This window comes from Chroicocephalus ridibundus, chromosome 1, assembly GCF_963924245.1.
Source record: "Chroicocephalus ridibundus chromosome 1, bChrRid1.1, whole genome shotgun sequence".
NCBI classification, from domain to species: Eukaryota; Metazoa; Chordata; class Aves; order Charadriiformes; family Laridae; genus Chroicocephalus; species Chroicocephalus ridibundus.
This window is the reverse complement of record NC_086284.1, coordinates 193,151,779-193,165,105: the sequence shown is the minus strand read 5'-3', so window position 1 is coordinate 193,165,105 and position 13,327 is coordinate 193,151,779. Positions and strand designations below refer to the sequence as shown.

At 44.0% G+C, this 13,327-nt stretch overlaps 1 protein-coding gene across 2 annotated transcripts in view; it reads right to left on the bottom strand.

Annotated features, from left to right (window-relative positions):
• Nucleotides 1–11,345, bottom strand: part of ST7 (suppression of tumorigenicity 7) — a 152,256-nt gene extending 140,911 nt beyond the window's left edge. The window contains exon 1 of one of the 2 annotated variants that reach the window (XM_063323239.1): nt 11,326–11,345. Coding sequence is in view for 1 of the 2 variants with exons in the window: in XM_063323237.1 (XP_063179307.1) it covers nt 11,069–11,219 (151 nt within the window). In the remaining variant the exon portion in view is untranslated. Of the gene's footprint in view, nt 1–11,068; nt 11,246–11,325 lie in introns of those variants that run through there. The other variant, XM_063323237.1, reaches the window with a different exon arrangement.
• Between the last annotated feature and the right edge of the window lie 1,982 nt (nt 11,346–13,327).

The window sequence follows — 13,327 nt, the reverse complement described above, 5'->3', positions numbered from 1 at the left end:
TTACTAACCATCAGAGCTATCAGGTTCCAGAAATATCTTCCAGTGCGGTGGTTTATGGGAAGATAATGTAAAATATGACTGAGGACTGGAGTCAGGGACCCAGAGAGCCCCATCCACCTCTAGTCCCACACAACACAGCTCCTACCTGCTCCTCACGAGAGGCAGGGCCCTACGCTAGGACATCAAGGGTGAAAACCCTGGTTCCCACAGAACCACAAAACACCCCCGACTGTAACACTGGCCAAATCCTCGCTTGCCAGGTCTAGGCAAATCCTGCAGTCTGGGCATCTTCATGAGTCCTGGAGCTAACGAGAGCTCCTCATGGCTTGCATTCCCCCCAAGACTACATGGCTTCTGAGGCTGCTGCTAACACAGCTGTGCTCAGCACTTTAAAACCATGGACTGTCGACAAGGCTTTCTGGAGGGAAATCCAAGTTAGGAGTATGTAGGGCAATATTTACTGCTAAGGAAATTCTCCTGTGCTTTTATCATTCCTCTTTTGTCCTAACCCAAAGAGCTGGATGGATGGACACAGGGACCAGGAGACACTGCTACACCAGCCAATGCAACACGGTACAGAAGCCTACTCCTATCAGGCAGATAAATCCACAAAGTCAACCTCTGTCGAGGAGACACTTCTACCCCTAAAAGCGGTAGGTCTGCATCAGTGCAGCCCTCCATGAGACCTCCTCAGCTCCTTCTCTCCACAGGTAGGGCTCGTCAGCTCAGCCACAGCATCCTGCTGCTGCGCACAGTCAGCTTCTGCTCGAGAAGTGGTTTGAGTCGCACTTGGGACACTCTGTCCCCTCATCCCCTGCACAGGGTGAGACAGGTTGGGACACTCTGTCCCCTCGTCCCCTGCACAGGGTGTGACAGGCCAGCTGCATGCCCTCTACTAAGGGGGTCTTGGTTTAACCTTGTCTCTGAGGAAATGACTAGTCCGGGACTTTAAGCTGAGATTTGCATAAAACATACCGGCTCGGCATGATGCTATCAAGTTCACTTCGGAATTAAAAATAGCAAGAGAAATTTCACATGGAAGATTAAGTGCATTAGTAGATCATATAACCTCGCTCCAGACCAAGCCATACTGTAAACCATTTTCAGTCCTCAGCATAAAACATACAGGCAGTGCCATCAAAACATTTAGTTATGTGAAGATCAACATCTACGGATCTCTCAGGTTACAAGCACATTTTCTTGAGAAATGCATGTCAGTCTTACAAAATAAAACAACAATGACGATAACATTTCTTGTCCTTTAAATCTGATCTCTGAGTGTCTTGCGGCTAAGCACAAGACCTAACATATCAACCTAACAGGCTTGACATTTAATAAGCCAAGTTTATTTCTAGAAAGTGAGCTGGAAATTGAATCTCATGGTTGCAGTTGGCACACTGTGCAGAAGAATAATTTCATTTTTGCCCTATAGCTTTCATCCTTCTAATTGGTATATTCAAGTGTACTTAATCACTTAAGCATGGACCCTACCGCAGTGATAAATCTTCAGTTTAGACTCCACAATAATAAATCTTTGTCTTCTCACAGCAGCTGGCGAGTTTTGATTTGGACTTTGAATTTAGGTCCTTTCCTCAGGCTTAACAGTAACAACTTGTTTGTTCTGTCTGATGAAAGCGTGACATTAACTCTTGTCTTTAAATGCATTATCCTTGCTTAAGCTTAGCGTTCTCGGTGTTAAAATCGATTGCCCTTCTGCAGCGCCCAACTAAGAAACACACACACACAAAAATCCAATTAGCCTGTGCTGGGAGTTTACAAAGCAACTTTCACTCATTAGTATTTACACAGCATCACTGGTCCACACGACACTTCACAGACACGAGGACGAGCTGGAGTTTATAATACAATCTTTCAATAGATGCCTCCAGTGCCACAAAGAGCTAATTTAAAAACAGGTGGAAGGAGCCTTCAGACACCCCCTGTAACAGCCAACGGAGGAGCAACATCCCCACCAGCACCTCACAGTCTGACCACAGGACCAAGCTAGGTTTTAGCTTAAATTCTTTGACAAATGCCCTAAATATGTTCCTGAAGTAGCTCCGGTAAAAAAAGGCGAAACTTAGATGCGACCATCAAATTGCAAGAGGGAATTTTGCCTTTGGACTGAAGATACTGGGGACTTTATCCCCTGTTTTGCTATAGGCTTCCTGCAGTACCTTGGTAAACTGTTTGTGCCCCAGTCATTAAGAATTCTTGTCCCTTAATTACCTTTGCAGTAAACCCCTGGACGTATGCTTGTAAATCATGCCATTAAAGATTTGCAGGATTAGGGTCTTACTTCCCTGTGCCTTGGTTCTCCCTGTACAGTTTAACATAACTCTCAGTCGTATTCAACATACCAACAGATGTCTGGAGTAAGGGCTTATTTTGTTAAATATAAAACGACTTCTTAAATAATTAGCCTTGTTATAAGACACCTGAATCCTGACTTGCCCCACGAAGGACAATATCTTCATCATTTTCTGACAGGGATGTTCATTGCTGTAGACTGAAGTCCAGAAGAATCTGCTCGGTCATCCAACATAAGTCACCCCTTAGGTGGTTTTATTTGCTTTACCTCTTGCCAACAAGACAAATAACTCTCCCTTAAGCACAGAGTTTGCCAGCTGACCAAGCTGCACGCAGAAACCCTGGAACTGGTGGGGACGGCACTCTGGCACGTGCACAAGAGTCCTGGCACATCCAGGGACGATGGGAGCCGCCGTGCTTGCACAACGCACCTGCACGCCGTCAGCAATCGCTTCCAGCTGGGTGCTGGGTTTTTTTTTTAATCTCAGCATGATAGCGTTTTTACTAGTCAGCTCTCCTGTTTATCACAGGCCATTAGGTTTCGTTCCCGTTCCCCCTCTATTGAGCTTGGCAATCCTCATCACACTGACGGTCTTGATACCATGACAGCCAAAGCTGTAAAACCATCACCTGCCCTAGCAGCCAGGTCCAAACGCACACATCTTCAAAAATCTCTATTAAAAACATACTTTCCATGTGAATTCCTCTGGATTCAGCTTGCAGCCACCCACTCCTCTATGGTTTGTCTCCCCTACATTAAAGGCTACGTTAGTACCTGCTATTTCCTTCCCATCACACAGTTTACAGTGTGAGCAACCACCTCTCAGTTCTTGGTTTCTATCGAAGCGAGGGCACGGCACGCAGCGTGTCTCACAGCCAGGCTGCTTCTTCAGACCACAGATGATTTGTCTCCAGTTCTGCCAAGTGTAACACATGCATTTAAGCTCCAAATATTTAGGAAGCTCACTATATGTTTGTCAACTGGATTAAAGCTCTTACTCTTCCTTAGCTACTGTCAAATTGCTTCTGTAGCTTTTCTGTGATTAGATGAACGGTTTGAGCTTCCTTACGCTATCCATGTATTTTTCCTAGATTCTGCGTAATTCCTCTCAGAGATGCTGCAGTTTTCAGAATCCATTTTAAAACACAGGCACCCCCAAAAACCCCTGTTTTGTCCAACGTCATCTTCCTAATTCCTGCTAGGTGTTGCTCTCCAGGCAGGTATCCCATCCTTCTGTCTTTCACTTAAGGTACATAAATTTGGTGCAGAATTATGTATTTCTCTCTTTTCAGTCCTTTAGGCACTGACACCACTTAGCACTTCTTGTGTCTTTCACAAATGCAAATTTAGCACCTAGATTTTTGCATTTGCTTTGTTTACAAAATAATCACAGGGGGAAAAAAAAAATAATCTATTTCACATTTTTCCTTTCCTTTTAATTTAGAATTGTAGTATTTTCACAGACGCTCGCAATTAGGACCTGCGACCTCTGTGAACGGCTAATGTTCTTTTGGGCTAAATTTATCCGGGCACTCAGTGGATCCTTTGAGAAAATCCCACTACATATACGCAGTTTTAGGAGCACTTCTTAAGATTTTCATCGGCACACGGAGGACATTAGACTTCAGTTAGAAGCTGGCAGTACAACTCCGTGTAGCATATCAGCCAGTGTTACAGTAAGCTCACTCAAGATTTTATCAAATATTATTTTGAAGGCTCTGGCTTACATATTTCCCCTGAAATATTGGCTGCAAATCTTCTAGAGCTTTTTTAGTATGAAAGTCAGTTTCTTAAAGAAGTACTTTCTGAAAACCTAGCATCTGCTACAAACTTCACTCAGTTCCCTGCATTTGATGCTGATTGAAAAATTAAGCTAAATCAAAAAATTCAAACCTATGAAGAAATGTCAAAATTCGTAGAAAACAAATGTCCTCCTGTATCATTGTACTCTATGTCCATCAGGAAATGATCTATCAAGTTCTGTTAGGGATTTCCCCCCCATTTTGTTGTAAGAATCCCAAGTTTCATCAATAAAGACTCTTGTCAAAAATGGCATGCTTCTTTCATGCACATTACATTATTTTCCAGAAAAATTTAAGAGAGAATTTCCAAGCATACCATGCTGAAAATACGTCCGTAAAATGGTTAAAATCTGCTGTACAATAACCTCTTGAATACTAGCCTATATCCAGGCAGCAACTAATTTTTTGCCAAACCCAAAAAAGCAGGCCAGAGAAACCTCTAACATCCAAACCCCGTCTGGAGGCTCAGCAGCGCTACAAATGCTTGGCGGTGCTATAACTGATACAGCTGAAGACGGAGGTTAACAGTAAACAAAATAGTGTTTAATTCCATTAGGCACTGCAGAAGAATAAACTCAGAATAAACTCAAATATTTAGAAAGGACTTCCCTGACATTCTGAGAAACACAAAAATTAAAAGACAAGTGATTTGGTGTCAGTGGGCAAACTATCTATATGTAACTGATATGGTTTATTTTATGAAATCCATATGCAGAATTATTGATGACCTTGGCAGAAGTGGTCACGTATTTAAAATTTTCCTTTCGACTGTTTAGTTCATACAGAAAAAAAAGAAAAAAAAAAAAGAAAAAAGAAGTCAATACTGCACTAGCAGGGAGTTACGAGTTTCTCCATCCCCTTTTGGTGGCATAGGAATTCTGCTCCAGGTTTTCTGTGGTCACATCACCACACTCGCTTCCGTGGTTCACAGAGCAGACACTTACAGAGAAACCCATCATGACAGCAGATGACTTTCATAGAAGGCCAAGCAACTACAAGCAAGTCCACAAACGTAAAAATAACCGTCCTTCAGTTTTTCTCAAAAGAAAGAAGCTGTTCACTCATTTTTAATCCATTTGAAATTCCCTGGCCTTCATCAGGTTAATGTTTTCCAACCCTCATGATTAGCTTCCCAGGCTTAAATTGATGAAGGGGAATGGCACCTCCTGACTGCGCTGTCAAGATGCTATCGCAGCAAACACACACACCGCGACACGCACCGTGCCTACGGCAACCAAGCACATGGCGCAGATGCCAGCAGCCGCACTCCCTGGCCAAGGAGGACGAACCCCCAGGTGTCTGGTCCCAGCCCCACACCAACAAGAAGCCTTCTGTCCTAAGAGTGGTTTATCACCGTAGGTCCACGCACAGGCAGCTCCGGATGGCCAAATGTCGCCAGCAGAAAAAAAGCGACTGTTAGTTAAATTTTAATAACAGGTGAATGTTTGCTGCTGCTACTTGAATTTGAGACAATGGGAGTAAGTAGTTACTTATTTCTCACTTTGCAACCTATCGGAGCACACTGCAGCGGTGCCCAGCATAGATCGGCAAGGTCAGGAAGGCCAAAAAGGGAAGATCAGAAAGATGAGATGAGCTTCACTGACAGCAACCAACCACCACCCCAAGACAGCACAGCCTAAACCCGAGAGGCATGCTCCACCTCTTCATTTCCCTCAGTATTTCTGCTTACGGAGTCACACCCAGCTTTCTTGCACAGTTAAATACCAGAGATTTTTCATAAAATGAGGGTTCAGTGAGACAGAAGTGGTCTGAGCATTTTATTTACCAAAGCCCGTGCCATGCACGCATCAGTAAACGCATCTGAGGTGGACCAGATCACCATAGCATCCGGCTGCTCAGAAACCCCTCAGTTCTGTGTCTTCAGAGTTGTGGATGAAGTGCTGTTATCCTAATTTTACAGGGAAGAAAGAAGACACTCGGAACACGTCCGCTCCGTCCTCCTGCCTGTGCACGCACAAATCCTGACTGTGAGGGAGTAACCTGGCCTTGGCCAGTGCCACACATCAGCCTCTCTCTTCCCCGCTCCAGATGGCCACCTGGCCACCACCGAGTGCGGTGTTTCAGGCTCTGGGCTCTAAGAGAAGCCTCCTACATGGTCACAAATCCCACATTAATTAAGATCCTAGGTAAATATTCAGTAGGAACGTCAGAATAAAAAAAAGAAAAACACCACGTTCCCCAGAACACAACTTTGTCAGAAACACCAGCTCCTAACCAAGGTGATGTGGTTTTCCTCCTCCAGCTGTGGCTCTCCTGGGCTCGCTGACTTCAGGGGCCCGGGAGGACAACACTACTTGCTTTCTTTCCTGCTGTAGGTTTCTAACCCTCCCTCCTCTAGATGTTCACCTGGTAACAGTGTGGGGCCTTGCTCCAGTGCAGCTGAAGAGGGATGTCCCACTGAAAGGAAATAATACTCTACAGACACTGACCGAGCTAGATTCAACACGGAGCTTATAGCCGCATATTTATTATTCACACTTTTAGGAAATCATTTTTTCTGATTTCTCTACCCTCGTCAGCCCAAAGGTTTCCTCCTGTCTGCCTCATCACTAGCCAATTGTACTTAATTATTATTAAATCCATCTTTCTGCTGCACTTTGAAAGGATAAATAAAATCACCAGAAACTGTTTAATTTGTGGGACTCTCTCCTTCTTAGGATATGAATAGAAAGCCAAACTGTTATGTCAGGAAAAACAAGCAGGGTTGCACATTTTTAGAAGAGGTGTGTCTTAGTTCAGATTAACGTGGCATTCAGAAACTGTGCAAGTGCCAACAGGGGATGAAAATAAAGCTTGTTATATAAAATAATGAAGTTTATTTTAATTATTTTGGAATAAAATGATAACATCCGCTTCCTGAACTACTTATTCTGTATTCAATATTTTAGCCTGGCCTATTAAGTCTCTTCTCTTGCTTCCTGGCTAATGGTGTGGTAGTGTTATAATAGTTCAAATGCCCCTATTCATAAAGGATTTTATGATTTCATTTGTATGTCAAGCTTCAACAAAATGGAAAAAAACCAACCCCATGAAACACCAAAATCAGATTTAACGTGAATATTTCTATATGACAGACTAGCTCTCCCTTTGAGGATACCACAGGAATCTAGTCCACTGAGGATACTGAAATTACGCTTGCCCCAGGCTGCGAGACCGTTCAAGCCTGGAAGCCCAGTGAGACACACGGGGTGACGGGCTTGCACTACCACACCTACCAAATGCTGGGGGCGTGCACATCCGTACAACACCAAAAGAGGGGGGAAAAGAGAAGCCCCACACTTCATCTTAATAAAACTTACCCCTAGAAGTTACCACTGGGCTTAGTGAAACCACCTGTAATTACTCTGACGGCCGTCGTCGCCCAGCCCACGGCCCCACCGAAAACCAATTTATCACAGAATCATAGAATGGTTTGGGTTAGAAGGGACCTTAAAGATCATCTAGTTCCAACCCCCAGATTTCAGGCTGTCTGAACACCAGTGACTCCTATTTCGCCATACGATTTAAAGACTTTCAGACATGGGAAAACCCAAAGGTTCTGATAGCAGCTGATCCACAGTTCATTAAAAATTAATGCCTAATAATGACTAAATTGAGTTTGCCCTCTGCTTCTAGTCATCTGTTCTTATTATTCCTTTCATGATTAAAAGGACATTTATTTCTCCCCCATGACAATACCTCCTTACTGTAATCCAGTCGTCTCCCAAGCGAAATCTCTTATTCTGATGCTTCTCTCCAGCCCTCAAATCGTTTTTCCACTATCTTCTCCAGCTTTTCAACTTCCTTTTAAAAATATTGACTTCAGGCATGGAAAAACAAACTCGCCCTGCAGTAGGAAGTGCCAGTCCCTCTGGTAGGTTACTCTGCCTTACATGCCACACTCGTCCTTCATATCACAGCCGCCCTCTTGTCAACTCAGGTTCAGGTGTTTGATCTAAATACCTGAAGTCTTTTTAAAACCCTATTTCATTGGAGTGCACATCACACCTGCAGAACCGCATTTCTCTCACTGGCTGTCTAAGCCCGCGTCTGGTAGGTACTGAAAACCAGTTTGTTTGGCCTCAACTCACCAGCAGATCCAGCTTGTTCTGGGAAAATGCCCAGTCACTGTTTTTAATCACCTTATTATTTCTTTACGTCATGCAGAAGTTTTAGTAGCAACATTTATACTATTATTTTCCCATCACTGAGATCCATTTGATTAGTATCACATCTGGGGCCATTTTCTGTGGTACTTTATGACCAACCTTAAACCAGTGACAGTATCCCACTGTGTGATCGATTGGGGAAAAAAAATCCGCACTAAATCAGATCAGTTTTAATCCATTCACAAAAGCTTTGAAAAACAAAGCAAAAAACCCCCCATGTTATTGCCAGTGCTGATTTTTTAATAAACCCCATTTAGGAACAGATGATGCATAAAGGCCATATTGTGCCTATTGTTCTCCCTTGGTAACTCATTTTCATCACACACTTTGGGATTTACTGGTAATTTCTTCAGTCTTTTTAACCCCCTCGATGCTTAGAACACACAGCTGTGAAAACCTCTCCCGTTTACAGATCTCATGCTGTCATTTTACTTGCATTTTGGGATGTTTCAACGAAAACCAAGATGACTCAGCTGAAGACGGACGGAGTAACATTTCAAATGAGAAAGTGCAGCAAGAATTAGCTCAAAAAATTCAAATTAGTTCAAATTACTAATTCAAATTAGTTCAAATTCAGGAAAAAAAATCAGAGGGGTTTGATTAGGTCTCAGATGGATGCCTGCCATTTTTTTCCAACAGTGAAAATGATAATATAAAGCATTCTGATGTTTTTGCTTGACAAGCGTGGCCTGCAATGTTTACCTGGGACATATGCACTACATAAATTATTAAGAATCAAGCAACAAGAATTACATCCTGCTCTAATCAGCGTGCAGCAACGTCAAAAGAAACAGGATACTTGTTCGAAGACGTATGGAGAAAATCTGACCAAAATTGTATTTAAAAGTCAGTTTTAATTGCGCTTACGCTTGAAGTGAAAATTGCAGCATGCTGAACCTTTTTCTTATTTTTTTTTTTTAATTATTCTTTGATGCTGGATTCGCCAAAGGCTTATCAAATGAGAACAGGCCAGAAAGACGGGCAAAGAGCACTCAGATAAGGTTCGGCTTCCCAGCAGCAGGGATGCCGCGTGGGTTACGGCTCGTCTGCCCCCAAAACAAACCGCCTTCTTCAGGGGAAGGGAATAAAATGATCACAGTAGATAAGAAGGAAGAATAAGCAATTTCAAGATAAAGACATAACTGCCCGATTCAGAGTGGCTAACACGACGTAAGTTACTGCTGATTCAGTATAGCAGTGACATAGTACCTTACTGAGCCTTAACAGTCAAAGCAAAGTCCACTGCAACAGTGATAATCTTCCACCAAACTCGTACCCTTACTACTTGTTAGCCTGCAGAAGAATAAGCCGATATCTAATTTTTATCACATGCACAATAAAAGTTTTAATCCTGTTAAAAAAAAATAATGCTTGAGTATAACATAAATTCTACAAGAAAAGGTATTAATTCCACTCCATGTACTCCCCGAATACAAGCATATTCCCCATAATAACTGAGGTCCTTTTTTATGCTTCAAAGAAACAAAGAATTTTCCACAAAGACAATTCTCCTTTGGAATCCCTCAAACACACACATGCCACCCGCTCCTAAGAAAGCTCCCAGAAAGAACGAACTGCCCTGCAACTGGGTCTGTATTTACACACTTACTCCGTCGACATCAAAGATAAGCCTGTTATGGAAATGAACCGAGACCAGGCGCAGACGAGATGTAAATTACTTTTGGTTGCTCCTGACTTAGGCTCGTGAATTGAACAAGCTGCATATTTTTGCCCAAGCCCCTGAAATCCTCGGTCATTCTCAAAAGTACAGAAAAAGCAGGGCATTGTGGGGGGAACTAGCAGTTTTTCTATTTATCATAGAATGGTTTGGGTTGGAAGGGACCTTAAAGATCACCCTGTTCCAACCCCCTGCCATGGGCAGGGACACCTCCCACTAGACCAGGCTGCTCAAAGCCCCATCCAGCCTGGCCTTGGACACTTCCAGGGATGGGCATTCCACAGCTTCCCTGGGCAACCTGTGCCAGTGCCTCACCACCCTCACAGTGAAGAATTCCTTCCTATCATTTACACAGTAAAACCAGAATAAACAGTTCAAGCCACTACTTGAAAATTAAACGTGGTTTGGTTTTGTTTGTTTTTTCCCTCAAAGAGCCTGCTAGTCAAAAATCACTACGTTGACTCCTTTAGGAAAAGTCCGGCATGAAATAACAACCCCAGAGAAGAGCAAGCTGGGCCACGGCCACAGCTCGCCCTCAACTCCTGAAGTCATCTTGACTCCTTTACCTCTTCTGGCAGGACACAAGAGGAGCCCGAGGAGCTCCTCCGAGTGCCACCACCGCCCTTACACCCCAGCAGAAGGACATCGCAGCATCCCTCCGGCAGCTCAACTCCAGCGGGCAGGAGAGAAGCGCTTACACCACCGGCAGCAGCTCATTTCTCTTAACCCGCCAACACACACACACACGCACAAAAAAAAGCACTGGGGTGACACCGGGATCCCCCCAGCTTCCCCCCAACTTCTGCGGCACAACTCCCAAGGAGGAATCTCGAGCTGAGCTATCTCTGGACCTTCAAGCACCAGCAAGCAACCGGGTGCGGGGGGAAGCCCCGGGGATCCCCCCTGGATGTTTCGGGGAAGGGAAAACCCACGCTCCCTCCACAGACCCGGCATCTGAGGGGGGAGGACAAGGGTGTTCTTCCACCCCCGCGGGCAGCCCGACGACCCCTTCCCCCGGGGGGCGTCCGCCCCCCGGGGGAAGGGGTCGTCGGGCTGCCCGCGGGGGGGGGGAGGACATGGAGGGGGGGGGGGGATAATCCCGTCCTACCTGTGGTTAAATTGTCATTAATCTTCAGGGGCACCCTTAAGATGTAGACCAGGAAGAGCATGATGAAGAACCACAGCGTCCAGAGATAAGTCCAGGACCAGACGATGCACGACTTCAGCTGTTCCAAAAAGCCCGTCCCGGCTTCAGCCATGTTTTTGGTTTGTTTTTTTTTTGGGGGGGGGGGGGAGGAGAGAGTGTGTGTGGGGGGGAATAAAATAAAATAAAATAATAATAAAAAAAAAGAAAATAATACAAACCCAACCCAAACTCGGCTCTCTACTGCCACAACCTCTCAGCGTTGTGTATTCGTGGGGATGATTCACGCCCCTCGCACCGCCCGCCGCGGGGGCGCGGCCGGGACGCGGGTTCGAGACCGCCCACGGCCGGCACCGGCCCGCCCGCCTAAAATGGACTCCCGCGGGGCTACCGCCTCGGGTGCAAAGGCCGAAAAAAAAAAAAAAAAAAGCGGGTTTTAGGCAAAGCCGAAGGGGGGGACAGACACACACACACACGCACGACGTGCTCCAGTCCTGCCACCTCCAAAAGGCCGGACTCGGCCCCCGCTCCCGGCAGCTGCATGATGAAACGGCGGGGAAACAGCAGCGAGAGGCTGCGGGCAAGAGGAGGGGAGGAAAAATAGAAATTAATTTTTCTTTTTTTTTTTTTTTTTAAAAAGCCCATGCAACTTTTTTTTCCACGCCTTTACGATTTCGAACAAGAATTTCCGGCGTTTTTTTTTTTTTCACCGTGTGACAGGGCTTCAAGCCTAAAAAGGTCTCACGAAGTATGTTTGGTTTGTTTTGGGTTTTTTGGGGGGTTTTTTGCTGTTTGCCTGTGTATCTTGCTGGGATAACATCAGAGGTATAAAACAACCGTTTGCTTATGTGGATTTGCGTGTGCAATGCCCAGCACAGTCCTGAACTGTAAAACTCTCCCCCCAGATCCCGCCTTGGAAAGTACTTTATGGCACGAGAACGAAGTGTGTGTCACTAAAATAGCATCAATAACACCTAATCATCAAGTCACAACATTGTACTTTTGTGAAATGCATTTTTCTTCTTCCGTGACTCTCTCGGTGAGGCATTTCTTCATGAGACAAGACTTGTCAACAGAATGTGACAAAAATTCAGAGGCCGGTTAACGCAACTGCGCCCCGCGGTTTTTGATGCCACACGGGTTACAAACATAAGTAGACGGGCACTGTATATCACAATTTGTTTGGATCTTGCTCCTGTGTTTCCACAATCTGTATTGAGTGGGACAATACTTTCCAGCATTTTAAGGTAGTTTTTCTTAAGCAGTACCAAAAGAAGAAAAAATCCTTGAGAACTTTTCCAACTGGTAATAGCCACCATGTCCTGGGATTTTCTAGTCTAAAAACGAAAAGGTCATCGTGGAGAAAAAACACAGTAGCTTTTCCAGAATGTTTACAATATCTAAAGACATTAAACCAAAATAAATCTGTACTTGTACAAATTGATACCTTCTCATATAGAGGCAAAAGCACCAAGATTCACAAATTTCTTCTTCCAGACCATGCTATGGGACTTGAAGCTGGACGGAGAAACTTGGAGCTGGCTGTGTCTTGTGCAATCAAAGGTGGCGGGATCTGCCGATTAAGGGACCACGGTCCCTATATTGGAATATAGGTGCGAGAATGACAGAAGTTTTCCCTTCTAATACATCACAAAACTTTTAAAATTAGAACATACAGACAGCCTTTAACTACAAAAAGGTCATTTATAGTTTAATTACACACCAGGGAAAACCACATTTCAAATATTTCAGCTTCCCCTTCCAGTTATAAAGGGAAGAAATACTTAACGCATTAGTTGCATCTGAAAAATTCAACGTTATTCCATCATGCAGTTATTTATAAATCAAAATATTCATCTCACGCTCTCTTATGTATTAGTGAAAAAAAACAAAACGCTAAGAAATTTTTTCACTTTTATAAATTTTCCTCTACATATTTTAATTTTCAGAATATTATTGCTTATATTATAAAACTATGATCAGTTCCTTTTGTGTATGAAAGACAGGGGTGATGTATGGCACTTTTTAAAAATTTCTTTTCATAAACAACTTTTCATTGTGCTAAGCTGTCTTTAATTGAAAGACTGGAGTGGACTGCGTTCGTTTCTTCAGCTGTGCTTTCTTTATATCCCCTGTTATTACCGGAAGATCAAAACACTGTGAACTGTGCCCACTTAAAGCACAGTTATTCATTTTATGCCTTTCTTCCTTTAAGCCCCGCTG